Below are 21,958 nucleotides of genomic sequence, written 5' to 3' on the forward strand. Positions count from 1 at the left end.
GGATGACCAATGCAAGCAGTCAGGATGACCAAAGCATTTCATTTAGAGGGGGCTGGGGAAGAAGACCCAGTGCCAGCCCTGTTTGCCATGTGCATTTACATCCACACCCTCACACGAGCTCAGATGAGCACTGCAGTACTCAGCGTGGACGCAGGAGGTGAGAAGGCCACTTTCACACACGGTCAGTGGCAGTGCAAAGGACACAGCTTTTCCTGGAAGGCCATCAGGCCGAAGGTGGCGAGTGTCATAAAAACACACTGCTCGTTGACTAGCGGTGTCACTGAAGGGACATTCACCTTGGTGCTATTTATGACAGTAAAAAATTGGAAATAACTTAAATATCCAACCGAAGGGGATTTGTTATATGGATCACAGCAGGTTCATGCGAAGAACATTATGTCACTTGTAATAAAAAATCCCACTGTGAGAGTTTTCATGAGCAACAGCAATGCTCGTGAGATGTTAAGTGGGAAAAGTAATGATATTCCTTATGTTAAAGGCAGAGCTTAGTTTAGAGGGATGATGCACTCGCCGCAGGGACTGTGTGTCATCAGATGACTGCAGAGGGAGAATCAAAGGGAAGCTCAATGCCTTCTGCAAAGCCCTAACCCCAGCTGTTAGTCAGCTGACACCTGCTCTTGGTCACCTGCCCCCCCGCCGCCCTCCCCCCCCAAAATGCCCCTGCTGCTCCTGCGCTGTGGACACACATGGGGGTGCGGGGCCCCCGGCTACTCACAGTTCTGTGACGTTCTTGGGAATGCCCTTGGGCAGGGTCCGGAGGTGCTTGTTGCTGCATCGGACCACAGTGTCCAGGCAGGCGCACTCCTGGGGGCACTGCGGGCGGGGCAGGCAGCCCCCCTCCTCCTGGCCTGGGGAAGAAGGCATGAAGCCCGGTCAGGGAGGGGGCTCCCACAGTAAGGGCCATACTCTGGGGCCCCTCAGGACAGAAGCCCCTCTCTGAAACTACTTGGCTGCCAGTAAGTCTCCGTTTTGCTACACACCTCTCCCCCCACCCACCACCACCAGGGACAAAGCCCCCTGGAGTAGTTTTGAGGATAAAATAGGTCTTGGTCAACCTCTTCCACCTCAGACCCAAGATGGACCTGGGCAATGCAGGGAAGGAGGGTGGCAGCCACTCCTACAACTGCTGGACAGTGTGTCAAACATCACTTCCTTCACAGTGCAGTAGTGGGGTGTCAGCATCGCCCCCCAGAATGCAAGCACCATGGGGACAGAGATTTGTGTCTCTCTTTTCTTTCTTCTCTGTTCACTGATGGAGCCCAGCACCCAGTGCAGTACCTGGCACATGGCTGCCCTTCGAATAGATCAGATGAATGAATGAATGAATGGATAGATGGATGGATGAATTTCCATGTTACTGAGATCTGGAGAGGTTAGATGATTTGCTCAGGTCGTAAAGCTTGTCAGAGGCAAAGTGGGTCAGAATCTGAGCTCTTGCTAGTACAACATCCCTTCACTGACTCATTCATTTATTCATAAATGTTACTGAGTACCCTCTGTGCGCCTTGCTTTCTTCTGATTGGGTGCAGAAGGGATGATAAGGACAGCACGGTCAGAGTTGCTGAGGACACTCAGAAGCAGGTAGCATGTACTCCCTGGAGATAGTGACTGTCAGTTACGGAGGGCCAGCAGCATGCAGACACCACATGACAAGTAAGGACGAACTCAATGAATCCTCAAAACATCTCTCTAGAGGGTGTACTACTATTAGCCCATTTTAGAGATGAGGAAACTAAGGGCAGAGTGGTTAAATAACATGCCCAAGGTCCCCATCTGGAAGAGGTGGTACCAGGACTAGAACCCAAGCACGCTGCCCCCTTGCTCACTGGGCTCTACTGCCTCTTAGCAGCAAAATCTCAAAATAGTCTGCATCCTTTCACTTGCAGGAAGTTATTCTAAGGGGAAAAGTCTCACGTATACATAGAGAGTTATCTAGAAGGATGTTCCTGGCAGCATGATGCATAAGAGCAGAGCTCTGGGAGTTATCTATGTGTCACCAGCAGGGGCTGGTTCCATCAACTGTCATGCCTCCAAACAGTGGCTGTCATGTCGAAAGGTTTTCACAGGTGGCACTGTGAGACCCTATGCGTGTCACACGCGTGCACGTGAACACACAGCAAAGATCTGGATAGCCACAGAGTGAAATGTTGACAGGAGTTATCCAGGGTCAGGGTATGGGGTCTGAGGGGTGGGACACATTGGTGATCTTTCTATTCTCCTTCTGGATTGTTCTCTGTTGCTGTTTTTAAGGAATGATGATGCATCACTTTTGTAATAAGAAAAATAAAAAGAAACTATTTCTTGGAAAAAACAATGCTTTCAGAGGATAGTGAATGGCATGAGAAAATGCCCAAAATATATAGCTAGGTTAAAAAAATCAGAATTAAAAAAAGACTAGCAAGCTATTATTATATGAGTTGATATAAAAAAATATCTACTGCATATGAATAGTATGGAGATTTTTTTTAATTTTAAAAGTTAGAAGCAAAATTGCTCTTAGAGAATCCATTGATTTTGTTTAGGAAAATACCCTGCGGGTCTTTCTTGGTGCATAAGTTGAAGGTCCCCCCTGTATTACCCTCCCCTCCACATGGCCTGGGTGGGCCAGCCTGAGAGCAGATCTGCCTTCTGGAAGCCCCCTGGAGAGAGGGCAGCAGGCAGCTGAGGAAGGAGAGGACAGGGGAGAAGGAAGGTACCCTGGCACCAAGAAGGAGAGGAGGACTGGGAGCTGATGTCAGCCAGGGAGAAAGTCCCTGTGGCAGGGGGTGTGGAGGAACTCTCAGGGACAGGACAGCTGGGCTGAGATGCATCCCTGCTCTGTCACCTGCAGTAAAATCCTGCTTCCAACAGTGACCTTGGGTGCATGAGGCTCTGAGGAAATATAGACGGAACAGGGCCACATCCTATTCTCGGAGGGGAAGAAGGGAGTGGCCACAGGGGAGAGATTGAGAATTCAGAGGAAACAGGACATTGGAGCAAGACGTGATCAGGGTTTCCCACATATGGGGGATGTGGGAGGGTCCCATTGTATATAAGTGCAGGGTGACCCCGTAAGTCTGAAGCACTTAGAACAGCCAGGAGGTGGGTCTCCAGGTTAAATGTACTTATATAAAGAAAATACACTAAATTGTCAACTGATTTTCTCAAGTGATGGGATAACAGGTAATGAGTATTTCCTTCTTTTATCCATATTTTCCCATTTTTTTAATAATAAGCACATCATTGCTCTTACAACCACACAAATAATACTCCCTGGGCAGGGTGTCTCCTCGCCCTCCCCATAATCAGACCCCCCCACCTCAGGGGCATGTCAAAGGGTTCTGCATGGGCCGGCCCGTGGCTCACTCGGGAGAGTGCGGTGCTGATAACACCAAGGCCCCGGGTTCGGATCCCATATACGGATGGCCGGTTCGCTCACTGTCTGAGCGTGGTGCTCACAACACCAAGTCAAGGGTTAAGATCCCCTTACCGGTCATCTTTAAAAAAAAAAAAAAAAAAAAAAGGGTTCTGCATGCCCACTCCCCATCCTTCTGACCTGCCCCACCCCCTGACACTTGGACCAAGCGAGCCCTCTCCCCTGCCACCCAGGGGCCCACGAGTTACCTTCCTCACACCTGAAGTCAGGGAAGGCCACGTCCTGCAGAGGAATCTGCCGCAGGAAGTCTGGATTCTGGCACCGTGGGTTCCCTGTCACAATCTTCCTCTTCCGCAGCCAGTCACCCAGCCAGGCCAGCTGGCAGTTGCAGTTGAAAGGGTTGGCCAGGAGGTTTCTGGAACAGGGAGGCCACATGACCATGAAAACACATTGCCAGTCTCAGTTGTGCCTGCAAAGCCCTCTCCTGTCCTGTCACCCCTGCAGGATCTGTCACATACCGGTCACACAGCCACCTGACCCTCTTCCCCAGATAGCCAACCATGAACAAGGGGATTGGTTTTTGGGATTAGAGGCAGAACTCTCAAGTGGTGGAACCCAGCTTTCAGCAAAACAGGAGGACCCACACACACATGCCCTGGGTGAGTTCTTTAAAAGGAACCACCCAAGAAGACCATCCCCTTGGGATGGCAGGTGCCGTTGTGGGTCCAGATGGCTGCTTCCAGAGCCACACACCCGCCTGGCCTCTGTCCGAGGTGAGACTTACAGCGTGGAGAGGGACTGCAGGGTGTCGAAGGCTCCGGGCGAGATGGTGGTGATCTGATTGTCGTACAGCGAGAGCAGCCGGACGTTGCGCAGGCCTGTGAAGCTGTCGTTGTGGATGCAGCTGATGCGGTTGTTCCTCAGCATCCTGGGGATGAGGGGCAATGAGAGAGGAGGGGACAGCCCCTCACTGGGCCCTCCCAGCAACCTGCCTGTGTCATGGCTTTGCCCATCCCCATCTAGCTCATAATTCTCTTCTGGAGGCACAGAGCTGGGAAACACAGCACCTCAGGACCATCGGAGGGAGAGTTCTGCACACCCGAGATCACCTCCAGATGCTCCTGCCACTGAGATGACTCACGGCTCTGTCCCCTCCTCTCATCCCACTGTCAGGGCCCCCTGCCGGCCTTCACCTTCGCTCCCTGGATGCCTGGTGGCTCCCCATCTCCAGGCCATGTTCCACATCAATGCCCAAGAGACTTTCCTAAAACCTAAATTGGGTCACATCACTCTCCAGCTGAAAGCCCATTAACAGCTTCCAAGTTGCCCACAGAACCATATTTAAACTCTTTCCTGTGACCTGCAAGACCATGTCCACTTGGCCCCAGACCATCTCCTCAGCCCCAGCTCCTGCCCGCCTCCCAGTGACCGACACCCTTACCCCTGCCACACAGGTCACAGCGCCACACCTCTCCCCCGCTACAACGTCTCTCTAGAATGAGCTTCTTCCTCATCGATATCTGGAAAAGTCTGTCCATCCTCAAAAACCCAGTGCATTTGCCTCCCCAACCAAAAGCAAAAACAAAAACCAAGCCTAAGGCGGAATAGCCAATTCACAAATTAAAATGGCTTATGAACACTCATAAAACATGTTTAAACTTACTAGTCATCAAGGGCATTTAAGCAATATTGAATTTTTGCCTGCCAAATTGAGAAAGAATTAATATAACAATAAGGAAGACGATGATGCCCGGGATGGGTGGGAGTGTGGCTAAATGGGCATTTCTACACACTGCGGGCAGAATGACATGGGACCTCCCTGGGAGGGTGCTTGGTGACACACCCAAATCCCAACGCCAGCACTGTACGCTTCCACCAGCTAGTCCACTTGGAGGAATTCATCATGAGGGAATATTTATGGATGGGCACAGAACTTTGTGAGAAAGATGGTAATCACAACATTGCTTATAATAAAAAATTAGAAACAGCCTAAATTTTCAGTAATTATATAATATATAGTCATTAAAATGATAGTATAAAAGAAATGTTAATGATATATAAAGGTGCTCACATTATGTTTAAGGACAAAGCAGATTACTAAATAAAGTTTATTATAGAATTCCATTAAAATGTATCTATTGTTTATGATCCACATTAAACTTTTTCATAATTGTTTCCATGTGAATTTTTACAGCTCTAGCAGGATTGCCTACTAATGTAAGTTTAATATTGTTATTATACTTAAGCGTGTCTATCATTCATGTTTCTATCTATTCAAATTTCTGGTGACAGTTCTTCCACAATTAGTGATTTTCCTGAATTATAGTTTTGAAGAATAAAATGAAAAGATGCATACATTTAGAATCCCATTTTGTAACAAGAGACAAGCTCAGATGATCCAGAGAGATTGTCAAACGATTGAATTTGCAATAATAAAACTTAAAATGTCTTAAATTTTAGGGCCGAGCCCGTGGCGCACTTGGTAGAGTGCTGCGCTGGCAGCGCAGCGACGCTCCTGCCGCAGGTTCGGATCCTATATAGGACTGACCAGTGCATTCACTGGCTGAGTGCCGGTCACGAAAAAACGACAAAAAAAAAAAAAAAAAAAGTCTTAAATTTTAAAAAATAAATGAAAATCTGTATTTCATTTATATAAGATGTAGAAGTCCTATGAATTACTGTATAGCACAGTGCCTATAGTAGACAATACTGTCTTATATACTTAAAAATTTGCCAAAAGTGTAGATCTTATGTTAGGTGCTTTTATTATACTACTAATAATAATAACAAATAAAGGGGGCAGAAGGAAACTTTTGGAGGAAATGGATTATGTTGATGGCATAGATTGTGGTGGTGGTTTTTTTGATATATATATATCTGTATGTATGCATGCATGTATGTATGCATATATGTGTACGTATGTGTATACAGGTGTGTGTGTGTGTGTATACATATATATATAAAAAGACTGCAAGTGTAGTTGTTTGTACCAACACTTAACAGTAGTCATTTCTGGATGGTGGTGAGGTCAAGGGCATTTTCTGCACTGTCACTTGTGTGCTCTTGCTGCCTCTGCTCCAGCACTGGCCCTTCCCCTCTCCTCTGTCCCTATCCTCAGAAAGAACACAAGGGACTGTTTGGATAGCCCATGGCATCCTCGTTCAAAGAATACTAGGCAAGCACAAAGAAGAACGAGGCAGCCCTATAGGAATAAGCTGGAAAAATGGTCATGTTATATTCACAAGTGAAAAAAAGCAAGCTGCAAAACATAGTGCACAATGAAATTCTGTTTTTGTAAATCAAACAAACAAAAATCCACAGGGAGCCCTGTCACACATTCATCTACATTCCACAAATTCAACTCTACGTGCTCAGAAGACAAATCTATACCCTGCTGCACAGCTGGGATTTAAATTGAGCAGGTGGCTTCTAGAGCCATGGTGTCCAACATAGTAGCCCTAGCCACATGTAAGTACTTAGGTTTAAATCAATTACAATGAAATGAAATTCAAAATTCAGCTCCTCAGTAGCACCCACCACATTTCAAGTGCTCCACAGCCACATGTGGCTACTGGAGTGGACAGGGTGGATGGGAAAATTTTCCATCACTGTGGGAAGTCTGACTGGACGGCACTGTCTGCTGGACACTCTACCTGTCCACAGGATCATCTGAAGAGCCAGCGCTGCCTGGGCACAGAGAGGGGCTCCCTGCAGCCTTCAGGGAGGGGTAGATGAGCCCAGGATCCTGCCAAGCTCCCGGGGTCTGGTCAGCTTTGGCTGGGTTCTGAGTTATGGGATCACAGCATCCCAGAAATGGTGCCGAAATATCCCTGCTCCCCATCTATACCCACAGAGTCACCTCAGCAAGGTCCCCACCACGTAGCCACCCAGCGCCTCCTGCCTGCAGTCATGCCAGCCACTCCCAAACACATGGCAATGGGAGAAGACCTCCAGGAGGGGCCACGTCCCTCCATGCCTCCACCAGGCATCAGCCCCACACCCCAGGGAGCAAGAGAACAGGCCTCACCACAGAGTACAATATTGGATTACGTGTCCCACCTCAGTCAGTGTCCTCAGTAGTCCGCACCCTCCTGCAAGCTGGGACTGGGGGAGGAGGTCTCCCACCCTCTCTTCCTTTCCATTTAGTGCATAAACTCCCTCTGTGGCTTGGCTTTGCCCACCTCGGTCCAGCTGGCCCACCCTGCTCTCCAGCCCCCCCACACTCACAGGGTCCTCAAGCCATCCAGGCCCCGGAACATGCCACTCCGGATGGACTCCAGCTGGTTGGCGGTCAGGTGCAGCTCGCTGACAGAAGCTGCCCCCTCAAAGGCCCCATCTTCGATTTCTGTCACTTTGTTGTTGCTCAGGTTGCTGGGAGGGCAGGCAGCGAGGAGGATTATGAATAGCTCAGGCCCCTCACTTCCTGCACCCAACAGCCCCATGCACGGGAGCCTTTCCCTGCCCCCCACCACGGGGTCTCCCCTAGCCCCGGTATTTTCCTTCTCCACCCCCGGCCGTCATCCTGACAGGCACTTTCCTGCCAGTGGGTAACTCACATTTTCTTCAGATGTGTAAGTTTTTTAAACATCCCAGTGGCCTCCAGGACGGAGATCTCATTATTGTTCAGCCGTCTGCGAGAGGCAATGAAGGGAACTCACCACCCATGAATGACAGCCATTAAAGGACCTTCCCAACTGAGAATATTTGGGACTCAAACAGAGGGGACTCCTAGAAGGATTGATCTGGCGAGGCAAACTGATCCTATTTCAAAGGAAGGCTGGGCCTAGTACTGGGGGTGAATGGGGGTATGTTTAACATTAAAAATGCCATGAAAATTTACAAACATACATGACAGATGTGTGCAGTTATCTATATACATGCATACATATGTGCATGCAGATGCAGAAAAATTCATATTTTGAGATAGAGGAAAAAAGTAATAGTTAAAAAACTTTGGAATCATGTTCTCTCTGAGAAGACAAAAGCATCATTGTGCAAAGCCACCCCTGGTTCAGGCTGGAGGCCTGACCCAGGTGCCAGAGACTGCCTCAAGGGTGTGCAGGGCTGCGACAGAAGCAGAGGGGCCATGGCAGGGGGGCGCTGCTTCCTGCCAAAGCCAGCAGCTGGCAGGCTCCTGGCTAGTGTCTCCAGTGTCCCCAAACAGAGCTGGACCACAGGAAAGCCCCAAGTAGGCAGGCCCAAGAGGTTTCATGGGAGCTGGGGGCAAGGGGGGTGTGGTGGGCGGGGCCCTCACAGCTCGGCCGTGGACTGGGGGATGCGCTCGGGGATCTTGGCGAGCCTCAGGCTGGAGCATTCCACCACGCTGGCCTCACAGCGGCACTTGTGGGGACAGACGACGTCGCTGTTGCACTCGCTGTTCAGCTGGTAATCCTCCGTGCCTGCCACGAGAGGGCGGGGGCTCAGGGGCCCAGGGCAGGTTCCAAGCAGCCTCGGCCAACCCAGGGCCTCCCGGGCCCCCCAGCCTGTCCCCACAACCACTGCCAACGCCCCCCAGGCTGGCCTTGGTTGCCCCTGCTCTCCTACCTGGAATGAAGTACTGCTCTTTGGCTGGGGAGAGAAGCAGAAACACCACGATGGAGGGATCAGCCAGGACTTTTGAAAACAGCCCAGGCCCAACGCCTCTGCCCAGCCCCTGTGGGCAGAAGATCCTACTCCAGAGCACTCGTGCTCCTTGCCAGGGCCAGCGTGGGACAGCACCACATCCAATTAAACTTCCGCAAGAAGCACTCAAACCACTGGACTCTCACTTGCGATGGCACGAGGCGGGCACTGTGCTGACTTTACAGACGGGGACAGGGCAGGAGTGGATCTGGGCTCAGAAGCTGACCCACACTGTCCCCAGCTGCGTGCCATGTGGACTGCAGTTTCTGAGGCTGTTTCTGCCATCCCAAAGCCTGGAGGAGTCTCCTAGCTCATTGAGGATGGTTCCCCGGGCCTCCCAAGTGTCTTAATAGGCTTGAGAGCAGCAGCAAAAAAGAGAACTGGCCTGGGAGTGGAGGGACCTGGGTCCTCCCTCTGAGACCTTCAGCAAGCCCTACCTCTCCCCTAGGCCTCAGCACTATTCAGTTCCAAGGCTATAATCCAGCAAGGGTCCAGAGTAACCAAGGACACCCTTGTTAGGGCCCTCCAGAGAATGCCACTGGGTCCCCGAGCAGACTGAAGACAGACAGGTGGGCGGGTGGGGACGCGGGCAGCTACCTGAGCACCGGAATTTCTTGCTCTTGATCTGCCCGATGCGCTTGTTGGCGAGGCGCCGGGGGCTGGCACAGCGGGCTCCGCTCGTCTCGATGGGATTGGAGCGCAGGAAGTCAGCCAGCCACTTGAGGTTACAGTCGCAGATGAAAGGATTCTGGGCCAGATGCCTGTCCAGAGCGGGTAGGCGAAAGATCAGAGAGAAGGGCTGCAAAACTGCGGGACCTCACCTGGACAGGGCCTTGCAGCTTCCTGGGGCCAAGGCGGCTGCTCATGGCCTGAGGCCCAGGGCTGGCCAGGGGAGAAAGGGAGGGCGAGGTGTTCCACCAAGGTGCACCCACCACCCGTGGAGAAGTCCTGCCAGCGCACCGCAGCAGAAAAGGGTCTCTGCAGCCTGGAGCTTTCTGCTGTCCCTGCCATGCTCCCCTTCCAGCCTCAATCTGTCCCTCTCTTTCACCTTGCACTTCTCTCCCTCTGTCCAGGGACATTTCACAAGCGTGAGTGGAGGAAGGAGGGACCTACAGACTGGCCAGAGCACACTTATCCTTTCATGGGTGAGGAAGCTGAGGCCCAGAAAGGGCAACTGAACACAAGACCGTCAGCACCCAGGCCACAGCCTTTGGGCTTCCCCAGTGACCAGGGGCGCCAGCTTGTCCACTTTCCTGCAGACTCTGGCAGCAGCAGCCTGTCTCTCACAGCTCTTCTCCAGAAGGGCAATGGGGCTGGGGTGGCAAGGCTGGCCTGCTGGAGTCCCCAGGCTTCACGTGGAGTCACCATCCGCACCCTAAGCCATAGGAGCTACCCATCCTTGAGCATCTTACAAGCTGACTCTTGACACAAGGAAAACATAGAAAACATTACTGGGTAGCCTCTTATTGGAGAACACTCCTATTCTCTTGTGGGCTGCCTGTGTTACCAGCAGGATGAAGGTGGCGATGGTGGTGGGAGCAGCGGACAGGTGTGGGTTGCTGGGAGTGGCCACGTGCCGTCTTTCCCATTTGTGGGCCCTCATGGCCCTGCGATTCATACCAGCTGCATTTGAACCACCCCAGCAGCCGGCCTCCCCTCCTGTGTCTGGGCCACCATAGCACAGACACAGGACATGCCCTGCTTCTGGTTGTCAAAACCGAGACAGCCAGGGCAGAGTGTTCCTGCACCTGTTCTGGCTAGCACACCTGAGAGCCAATGTTCCCACCCAGAAGTACAGGGAGGCAGGGCAGGGGCCAGGTCCAAGGGGCTTGCCGTGCCATGGCTACTTAGCCTCCGTCTAAGTGCCATCAGGTCAGGCCATCTGCTGTACTGGCTTCAGCCCAGACCCCTGCCAGGGGCTGCAGAGCCCTCCAAGTGGAAGAGTGAACCCTTGCCCAGGGTCTGTGTCCGGCTCAGCTCAGGTCTTGGCTGCTCTCTCTCGTCCACTACCTCCCAGGCTCTGCCCTCTGGCCCCTGGTGAGGATGCTGGGGCAGAGCCTTCCCTGGCCCGGGGCCCTGCTGCCCTCCTTTGCAGTGTTCCCTGCATGAGTCCTGGCTCCTTCCAGCTCCACCAGGTGGGCCAGGCCCCTCCCACCCCTCCTACATCCAGCTCAACATTTATTTCCTGTTTTAAACTATCAATCTGCACAGAAAAGATGTGTTTGCTGACTCCCCAGGGCGGAGTCTGTAGCTCATTTAAAATGCACCAGGATTAAGGGACAGCTTAGGAACCCTCTCAGCTGCCCATCTACGTCTGTTTGTGCCTTAGTGACCCAGCCTCTGCCTCAACTAATTGCTTCCCTTTATCACAATTTTGGCAGAAAACTGTTCAAAATCAATTCAATTATGTTGTTTAGGCATGTATTAAAATGTTCAAGGGGTGTGGAGTAGAATACATCCTTCTAAGAACAGGCTACTTGTGTCAAAAACAATCTATAAAACTTGTACCACCCACAGAGACAAGTGGCTTCTGTATGAACTTTAGCATTTTATACAGATTAGAATTTTTAAGAGTTTCAAAGGGCAGGGAGTTTGGGAGGGAAAATGCTCAGGAGGAACAAAAGAAATCTGTTTGGGAAAAGATAATTGCGTCAAAGGCACAGCCAGAAATATGCTGCATCTTTGGCTACGTAGTTACCTCTGAACATTTCCGACAGTGGAAAGAAAGGAAGAGAGGACGCGAATTCTCAGTGTCTCTCTCAGAATGTGCATTAAGGAGTCACATCTGAAACTCTTTGGGGGCAGATGCTCAACATCATTAGTCATTAGGGAGATGCAAATTAAAACCACAATAAGATACCATTTCACACCCGCTAGGATGGCTATAACCAAAAAGAAAAAAATAAACAAACAATACCAAATGTTGGTAAGGATGCAGAGAAATCGGAACCCTCATAATATCCTGCCGGTGGGAATGTAAAATGGGACAGCCACTTTGGAAAACACTGCAAGTTTATTTAAAAGTTAAACGTAAGTTTACCACATGATCCAGAAGTTCTAAGAAAAATGACAGTATTTGTCTATGCAAAGATTTGTAGGCAAATATTCATAGCAGTTTTATTCATAATAGCTCCAAAGTGGAAACGATCCAAATGTCCATCGGCTGGAATAGATAAACAAAATATGGTCTATCCATACAATAGAAAATTATTTGGTAATAGAAAGGAGCCGAGTACTGATCCATGCTACAATATGTGTGAACCTCAAAAACATTATGCTAGGTGAAAGAAGTCAGTCACAAAAGACGGCATATTATATGATTCCATTTTTATGAAATGTCCAGAAAAGGAAAATCTATAGAGACAGAAGTAGATTAGTAGTTGCCAGAGGCTGGGGCTGGAAATGGGGACTGATTGCAAATGGGCACAAGGGATTTGGGGACTGATGGAAATGTTCTAAAATTGGTTTGTGGTGATAATTGAACTACCCTGTAAATTTACTAAAAGTCATTGGATTGTACACTTAGAATCGGTGAACTTTACGGTATGTAAGTTATACCTCAATAAAGCTGTTTTCCTAAAAAATGTAAAATCTCCTGGAGCAAGTAAAACTGCAGCAAAATCAATACTAGACACAAGGCACTTGGCCACAGATCTTGAAGCTATGGACAATTCAGGCAAGATTTGGTGAACTTAAATCTGTCCAGGTTTGACAAAACAAGACTCAGTCAAGGAGTTTAATCACTCAAGGTTGTAGTAAGAATATCTGATTACACCTTGGATTTGCATTTCTTTTATTCTTGTTCCAAATTATACTTCACCTGTTAATATATAATAGGCATTCATGAAATTTCACTTTTGCTTTATAGCCTTAAATAATGAGGTTCACTTTTACAGAAAAAGCACAAGTGAGGGGGAAGCTAACTAATTTCTCAGTGGTGGTGAAGAGATGCCTGCAATTATAAATCCTTACTCTGCCAGATGTTCTGCAGCCTTATGTGAGTCACGTAACCACCTTCTGCCTCAGTTTATTCATAAGTAAAGTCAGAGATGATAGAACCCACCTCCATAGGGTCATTGTAAGTACTGAGTGAGATAATACATGTAAACAGTGGCTCACATGAGTCCCTCAATCCTCTTCCCCATCCCCAAGGCTTTCCTGTGTGTGGGTCCCTAACCATTAAGTCTTCTTGGTGCATTACTCTTGGACATTCTGCCAACTTCTTAAAATAATCCACCTTGTCAATGTCTCCCTATAACCTCCAATTTCGCATACTTGGCAAGGTTTCCCCGTGGGGCTCCATCTTCCTGTCCCTGGCTATAAGTTAATTAATTAGCAGGAGCTGGGCTGCAGGCAAATGTGCGGGCTTTAATGAGTTTGTCTTTGTGGCTGGCATCCCTGATGACATGCAGAGTCCACAGGGAGCAAGGGCTGTACCTTTTATTCAACCTATTTCAAACTTATCCCAGCACCCTGTGCAGATGTCATCTGATGGAGAGCACTGCCTAGGACATATACAGTGGCAGGAATGACAATAACAATAATGGCCATAGTAATATTAATAATCAATGCCCATTAGGTTGGCACCACAGGACCCACAAGTCAGCACATCCAGTCAAACTGCAAGCTCAGAACTAAAGACGTCGAACAAAGGAGACCACTTAAGTGCCAAAGTTTAACCACACGCTAGATGAGAAGTTTCCCTAGACAGAAGCATTCCAGCTAAAAGATAAGGACACTTTTTGAAAGCATAACCACAACAGCATTATCAATAAAGAAGGATTATCAGAATTCAAATTATCACCATTTCAGGATCCCTAATGGATTAATAAGTCCATCCACTGAGACCCAATAGCTGTTTTTATTACAAAAAGAGAGACAGACATCATGTGCCTCCTGGTGGAAATACACAATCCTACCTACAAAGTCATCTTGCCAAAAAATAAATAAATGCATGAATCAAACCTGAACCTAATCCAATTTTCAATCTATAGGATGCAGAGAGGATAGAGGAATGTGTGAAACTATATCACAGGGATGCAAAGTACAGCCTTTGGGGAACTCTGCAGAACCATGACACAGAGTTTTCAACAAATAAATTGCCAGGGACAAAGGAGATGGTGAAGACACCTACAGATTAAAAACAACTTATAGGATATGTCAACTGGTATCAGTCGATTGCATTGCATAGGCCTTATTAAATCCTGATTCAAACAAACTATAAAAGAATTGCATAACATGTATGAGACACTTGGAAATTCAAACACTAGTTAGATATTTTATGATGCTAAGGAATTAGTTGTTCAATTTTTAGGTATAATAATAGCGTTGTGGTTGTTTTGAAAGAATCCTTGCCTTTTAGAGATATGCATGAAGCCTATGTAGATGGCATGTGATTTACTTCAAATAGTTGGGGTGACATGGAAAAGGGGGAGATATAAATGAAACAGGACTGGCCAGGAGTTAAAGCTGGGTGATGAATACTTGGGGGTTCACTGCACTACTTTTAATGGGCTTGTAATTTCAACAATAAAAGATTACAGCAAATTACTAGATTTGTTGCTTTCTAATTTTTAATTTATAATCATCATTGTTATTAGTGTATTTAATTTGATGACATTATGAATTGCAAGATGCACTATTATTTTATGCATCAAAAAAGAACAAAATCCTACCAATTAAATGATATGCCATAGATTATAAAATGCATCCCAATTTCAGAGCTGTTAATGTATAAAAAACATGTCTTAGAATCATGAGCTATATGAATATTATTGTTATTATTATTAACTGTAGCCAGCACTTATTAAGGATTTGTGCTGAGCTAAGCTCTGTAGAAACATCCCTTTTTTTAAAAAAAAGATGACTGGTAAGGGAATCTTAACCCTTGACTTGGTGTTGTCAGCACCACACTCTCCCAAGTGAACTAACCAGCCATCCCTATATGGGATCCAAACCTGTGGCCTTGGTGTTATCAACACCACACTCTCCCAAGTGAGCCACAGGCTGGCCTGGAACACCCCTTTTAATCTCATAACAATTCTACAAAGAAGGTGTCCCCATTATATGGATAAATAAAAATGAGGCCCAGAGAAGCTAATTAAGTTGCCCAGGGTCACACAGCCAATAAGGGACATAGCTAGACTTTAAACCAGGATTGTCTAACCCACAGTCCATGTGCTTCCTCACATAAGGACCACACCAGTGAGCACAGCAGCCCAGGCAGGACAGCTGCCTGTACCTGGGGGCTGTAACCTTCCCCTAGGCCCACCCGGGGGGGCCTTCCTGCTGTGGGGCCTGCAGGGAGGAAAGGGTGGAAGGAGGGAGAAGAGGATGGCAGAAGGGCACTCACAGGGTCTGGATGGCCCGCAGGGAGGTGAAGGTGCCCTTGGCGAGACTCTGGATCTTGTTGTCGTACAGAGAGAGCAGCGAGAGGTTCTGCAGGTCCTGGAAGGCGTCAGGCCGGATGCAGTTGATCTTGTTGGCATTCAGGAGCCTGTGGGGGCAGAGCCAGGGCCAGGTGGTGAGAGGAGAGGCATGGGATCAAACTCCTCACATGTCTTAGGCACCTTCCTCAGCCCAGGGCATGCATTAGTACAGGGCCCAGGGAATCTGGCCCCTGGATGTCCACTCCATGCAGAGAAGCCAGAAACTCCAACTGCCTTCTCCATGCACAGGGACATCTCAGTTTGCCTATTCCCCCCCTTACCAGGGAACTGCTAGTGAGGCCCATGGGATTCTGAGAAAGCAGAGAGCACAGGGGAAAAGACACCTCCCAAGGCATTTTGGGGGCTCCTCCTCCTTCCCAGAGTTCTGCTGGGTCCCCAGACAGCTGAGGTGGAGCATTTGGGTTCATGCCTCTTGGGTCCTGGGAGAGAACCCTTGCCTGAATGCTCATGGTTCAAGGAGGCTGAGCTGGCCTGGGCATCCCCTTCAGGAGACAATTCTGTCCCCAGCTACTCAGAGCTGCTCAGGAATGTAGGCTGAGTCTCAGGAACCTCAGCTCTGGCATCCTGCTATCTCCTTCTATCTCCTTCTACCTCCTTCTCTGGGCTCTGCAGAGCCCTGTGGCCTCTCAGCCCTACCAGCTCTGCCTGTCTCCCAAGTTCCTTGTCTCAAGTGAGTCCCTTACCCCAATGAGGCCAAAAGGGCCAGTCTGGGAAGCCAGAGAAATGCCAGCCCCCTCCCTGGGCCCCACACAAGCACATCCTAGGACTGGTACTTACAGAAGCTGTAGGGTATACAGGCCTCCAAACACACCACGGGGGAGGTCTGTGATCTTGTTCCCATAGAGGACCCTGGAGAACAGTTAGCAGAAAGAAAGGGTTAGAGGGTTAGATAACCAGGGCTATGGCATAGCTCTGCAGGTCACCCACCGCTCAACACACCTAGCAGTGTATGTTATAGCAACTTGCCCACAGATGGCAGCAAAGGGTCTTCAGAAAGGGTCACCTGTTTCTAGTTTGCACAAAGGTACCCCACGGGCTAGAGGAGGCCCTGATCCCCATAACTGCAGGAGCAGCTCCTGCCCACCCCCCACCTTCACACACAGACCCCCCAGAAGCCTGCAAACGGGCCCTTCCGGAAAACCTCATGGGAAATTAACCTGGCCCAGAATCCAAAAGGAGACTGTTCCAAGAAGAGAGATTCCATGGGCAGGGAAAACTAACATATCTTCAGAGAGTTTCAGTAAAAAAATGGAATGCCAGACTAGATGCACATGTAGTATGTGATCTGAGTGGTGGGATTTCAAGAGTTTTTTTCTCATACTTTAGTATTTTCAAAGTTGTCTGCATTGAGCTTGAATTCCATGTATAAGCAGAAAAAACACAAAAGTTAAAAAAAACACATGCAGACAGGAACAGGTCCAGGAGGACAATGAAAGCCTCCAGAGGACTTGGGGAGGGGAGCAGTATTCCATTTCTAATATCATAACCAGCCCCCACAAGCTATCCTTGTAAAAGTCCTGTCTGAGTAAAAACTCCATGTGCCGCCTCTTCAAACATGATTTCAAGAGCACTCCTGGAGTGGGTGCAGCAGGAGTAAACGCCCTGCAGTGGGATCTGGGTCGGCCTGGGTAGACAGCTGACAAGGCCAGTGTGGCTTGAGTGGAAGAAACAAGGGGACGTTTAGGTTTTATCCAGCCAGCATCAGGAAGCCATTGAGACATGATCAGATTCCCAATTCAGAAGCCTTCCTCAAGCTGCTGTGTGGAGAATAGAGCGAGGGAGCAGAGGTTGAAGCAAGGAGATAAGGTCAGAGCTGGCCAAGGTGGACCCCCTTTACCGGATCTATTGGCATGACATCAGCATGCAAGTTCCTATATGGCAGAGAAGTGGCTGTGACCACGAACCCATGAACAACAGAAACCCACTTATTTCACTTTTCAATGCTTTAGGCTGGCATGATCAAACTTAGGAGAGTTTTATTCACTTCTCAGAGGAAGAGCCCTGCATTTTGGCAGCCCACCTCCAGGATCTGACCTCCTCACCAATGATAGGGATCCATCACAGGCTGTCATGTACAGCTGTGTAGGTTGTGCACTGCACAGTTTCAGTGGTGATACTCACAGTTGGCCCCACCCACTGCCTTGCACTCTACTCCAAGAGAAGACGGCATGCACAGAAGGCACTGAGCCGGCAGCCTCCTGCACTCCCCAAAGGGGAGTTCCATTCTGTTCCAAGTGACAGGCCTCTAATCTATGCCATGCATGTATCCAGTGCTGCCCGAGGGCAGGTGAAAACCTCATTCCAAAGAGTAACAAATAGCCCTTAGCCCCAGGGAGCTCGCCCAAATACAGGGCACGCTGAATGTGCTCTCTCTATAGACAAAGTGCCATGGGACCTCATAGAGTGAGGGGCTTGCTGAATCTGAGGGTGCTAGCAAGGGTTCTTGGGAAAAGTCAATGCTGCAGGACATTTTGTAGATTGATGGACCTCCTGATAGACCCTTGAGGGAAGGCAAATACTGGACAGAGGCAGAGGAAGAGGAAAACACTGTCTTCACATCACCCATCACGTCTTGGAATGGAGCACATTTGGGATAAAAGATAGCAAGGTGTGGCAGATGTCACCATCGGATTTGGTGGTCACTGTCTCTATGGGTGACCAGCACAAGGCTCAGGAGCATGGCATGTTGGGCTTCTGTGGGGAAGCAGGGCCAAGATGACTGCCACAAAGAATGCTGGGAAAATCTCCACCCTGGTGGGGAGAGCATCCCTGTTGCTAGGGGCAACGGCTCTGGCTAGCTTTTCCCTGCACTCGGCCCTGGGCTCTCTCCTCACCCTCCCAGCTGCAGAAGGTCCACTGGTAAGCAAGAGGGAGCTGGGCCCAGAAACCTTGAACTTTGCAGCCAGAGGGAGACCCACTGAGGCCAGGATGGGCGGGGCTTTTTGGAGGGAGACATGGCACTGCTACTCACAGGGAGTTCAGGGAGCGGAGGCCCTGGAACGCATCGGGCGCGATCTCTGCGATCTGGTTGTTGCTCAGATCTCTGCAAGGTGAGAAGAGGCAGCTGAATCTCTTAGTGGCCGCCAAACCCTGCCTGGTCCCCTCTACCTCCTAGCCCCTGTGAGAGGGCAGGGATTTCTTTGCAATTAGAAAAGTGAGAGGCCAGTTTTCCTGACCACTCGAAGCCCCAGGGGCTGCTATTACCCTGTGCAGACTGAGAGCTGTGTGCACGGGGGCACTCCAGCTTGGGAAGTTAAGGAAGCTTCCCCACCATCCTGGCTGTCTCCTTCAGCCTCCTCATGCCCTTAATTGATCCTTCGGGTGCCCAAGTTGAAACAGGATGACAAGCAGCCCTGGCCCCGTGCCATACTCAGGCTCAGCACCACCACCCCCGCCCCAGGCCTCACGACAACCCTGTGAGGAGGTCGCACCACCACCATCCCCAGGTCACAGATGAACACCCATAGGGCAGGCAGGCCAGGCACCGGCCCAGGGACCTCAGCCATGCTCTTCTTCCTGCCCTGTGTGACTCCCTAGGAATCAGTGTGAGACACTCACATCCGCCGCAGCTTCCTGTAGGGAGAGAAGGCTCCTGGGGGGATGGACTTGATTCCGTTGAGCTCCAGGCGGCTGCAGGGAGAGAGAGCAGAGGGGACACAGGAGGGCCAGGTCACCCCAGCCCTGGCTATTGTCTGCTGGGCTCTTCCTTTCCCTCGCCCTTCCCCCTTCTGGAGGCTGAAGTCTGGGGTGGGTGGGCTGGCAAAGGCGGAGGAAAGGAGCTGCTGTGATTTGAGCTCCCTCATCCCAGGCTTCCATGGCTGAATGGGGCCTTGAGAATGATGCTAATACTAAGAACTGGTTCTGGCAGACTCCCGCGGGTGGGCTGGACAGAGGGGCCACAGAGGGATACCCGTCCCCAACCCTCCAGAATTTCCCAGCCTTAAGAAACTGTGACTTTGCCATTTGCCACAGAGGGGCCTTGGGCCAAGCCCTGGGTGCACCTACTCCAGCTCTTTACTGGCCTGGCCCAAGGGGCCTGTGTCTCAGCATCTGCTCTGCCCTGTACTCACATCTCCGTCATGGTCTCAGGCAGGTTGGCGGGGATGGCAGTGAGGCCTTTGCCCCGACAGTCCACGATGCCGTTGCTGCAGGTGCACATGGCCGGGCAGGAGCCGGAGGAGAGGGTGCAGGAAGGCACGCGCCCCGCCTCCCCCTGGCCTGCGGAAACAGGGGCTGTGACCTCAGGCTGTCCTGCCTCCCCAGGTACAGACTGATGAGTGGGGACAGGGTGCACCATGGCAGTTTCCCTGGATGAGGAGGAACCAGAGATCACCAAGGGTGCAGGAAATAAGAGATTTTGGACTTTGGTGTAACTCTGTGGGTGCCTGGCACACAGCAGGTGCTTGTTAGATGTTTGCTGAACTTGAATCTGAACCAAATTGTGCTGCATGAGAGTGTGAGTCACACTCTAGGAAATCCTGGCCTAGAAATCTGAAGATCCGGGTTTTAGTCCAAGTCACTTAACACCTCTGAGCCCGAGTCCTCACATCCATCACACGAGGATGACAATGACTGTTTACCGAGTGATTGCTCATGCCACATGCAGTACATGTAGCACATGCAGTACCTCATTTAAACCCTGCTGCACAACCCGACATATTATTGCTGCTATTTCACAGGTGAGAAAACAGATCATTTGTAGAAATTCACACAGCTGAATTAATAGGTGGTGAAACTAGGATCAAGCCCAGTGTCTGACATAAGAGCCCACACTTTTTAAAAATTGAGGTGTAGCTTACATAAAGTGCACTGTCTTGAGTATGTGGCTGGTTGAACCACCACCCAGACTGGAACATTTCCGTCACCCAAGAAGGCTCCCTCCTGCCCTTTCCCCAAAGTGACCACTATTCTGAGATCTATCACCAAAGATTTGTTCTGCTTGTTTGTGAATTTCACGTAAACAAAATTTCACAGTATGCTCTCTTTTGTGTCTGGCTTTTCCCCCTCAATATAAAATCTTTGAGATGCACCACGTTGTTGTCTGTATCAGTAGTTTGTTTGTTTTCATTGCTGAGTAGTATTCCATTATATGGTATATCATAATTAGTTCATCCATTCTCTTGTTGGTGGGCATTTGGGTTGTCTTCAACTGTGGGCTATTGGGGAAAAAGCTGCCTTGAATGTTCTTAGATGTGCTTTTTCTAGAACAAATGCACATACCTAGCAGTGGAGTTGCAGGGTCATGGGGGAGACATATGTTGAGTGTTAGTGGATCCTGCTAGACAGTTCTGCAAAGTGGCTGAGCCGATTCACACTCCCGCCAGCCTCCTAACCTCTGTTACTTTCTTTGGCTACCCCAAAGGGTGGGCACCAAGACCAATGAGACAAAGCTGTGATGACTCCTGGCAAATTGGGAAAGTGTCCTTCTCAGAAAAGGAGTTGCCAGGATGAACAGACTCCAGGGGAGAAAATAACGTCTGAATATAGAAATCAGGGCATTCCAATGCAAAGGAAAAGGTTTCATTTCAAAATAAAAATTGCCCAAATGAGTAATCCATTCCTGTTCCTAAAAACTGTGGCAGCTGAAATCACTCAGAGGCGCAGCTTTGGCCCAGGCTCTCCTCACACAGGAACACAAAGCCACAGGTGTGCACACACATTCATTCACACACAGACACTCACACACACACACACAGCAGCCCAGAGCACAGTGGTGCTCCAGCCCAGTCTCAGGCACCTGCCAGTGCTATGCAGGAGTGACAGCCACAACCCAGAGCTTCACACCGGGGCGAGGAGGCCGAGCCTAGCAGATGCTTCCCTTCAGAGACGCTTTCTGTGTAGCTGACAGGCTCAGAGTCCAAAGGTTTGGGAGAAATGGTCAGTCCCTAAGTCATCTGTTATGAATCTGAGAACCACCCATCTACTCAGCAAACATTTTTTGACCATCTGTATCTGCCAAGCATGGGAAAAGTGCTTAGAATATGGCCAGAAGACATGACATATGTACTTTCTGTGGTCAGGATGCTTATAGTCTATTGTGGACCTCATCTGAGGTCCGAGAAGGCCCCCTGGACTCTGCAGGGGGAAGAGGAGTCATAGGCAACAAGGAGGGAAGGGTGTACCCAACAGGGGGGCAGTCTGGGAGAAGGATGGGGTGGGAGGCACCTGCTCCAGAAAGGCGCAGAGGCGTGTGTGGCTGGGGGCAGTGAGCCAGCGAGGAGGCGGCGGGCGGGAAGGCAGGGCTGACTTGCCCAGGCCTTGCGAGATTGTCAGCAGTTCTGACTCTCACAGGAGCACTGGGGGACAGGTGAACACACGTGGCAGTGATACCCAGACTGTGAGTTCTTTTAGGCCTTTCCAGCTGCAGTACAGCGATCAAAGGGACAAGGGAGGAAGTGGGTGACCGGTTGGGAGGCTATCACAGGACCCCAGGTGCAAGATGAAGGGGCACGGGCTCTGGGGCCCACCTCACCTGGAAGCAAGGTTAGAGGGCCCAGTGCAGTGGCTTGTC

The 21,958-nt window shown here is 49.9% G+C and overlaps 1 protein-coding gene across 1 annotated transcript in view; it reads right to left on the reverse strand.

Annotated features, from left to right (window-relative positions):
• SLIT1 (slit guidance ligand 1) overlaps window positions 1-21,958 on the reverse strand; it is a 168,415-nt gene that overhangs the window by 36,109 nt on the left and 110,348 nt on the right. The window contains exons 9-21 of the mRNA XM_063101886.1: window positions 19,518-19,665; window positions 19,006-19,077; window positions 18,419-18,490; window positions 16,225-16,296; window positions 15,351-15,494; window positions 9,596-9,759; window positions 8,921-8,944; window positions 8,631-8,775; window positions 7,933-8,007; window positions 7,604-7,747; window positions 4,161-4,304; window positions 3,625-3,791; window positions 737-869 (exon numbers count right to left, since the gene is read on the reverse strand). Of these exons, the coding sequence (XP_062957956.1) occupies window positions 737-869; window positions 3,625-3,791; window positions 4,161-4,304; window positions 7,604-7,747; window positions 7,933-8,007; window positions 8,631-8,775; window positions 8,921-8,944; window positions 9,596-9,759; window positions 15,351-15,494; window positions 16,225-16,296; window positions 18,419-18,490; window positions 19,006-19,077; window positions 19,518-19,665 (1,504 nt within the window). The remainder of the gene's footprint in view (window positions 1-736; window positions 870-3,624; window positions 3,792-4,160; window positions 4,305-7,603; window positions 7,748-7,932; window positions 8,008-8,630; window positions 8,776-8,920; window positions 8,945-9,595; window positions 9,760-15,350; window positions 15,495-16,224; window positions 16,297-18,418; window positions 18,491-19,005; window positions 19,078-19,517; window positions 19,666-21,958) is intronic.

The sequence above is a fragment of the Cynocephalus volans genome, chromosome 7 (genome assembly GCF_027409185.1).
Source record: "Cynocephalus volans isolate mCynVol1 chromosome 7, mCynVol1.pri, whole genome shotgun sequence".
Classification (NCBI taxonomy): Eukaryota; Metazoa; Chordata; class Mammalia; order Dermoptera; family Cynocephalidae; genus Cynocephalus; species Cynocephalus volans.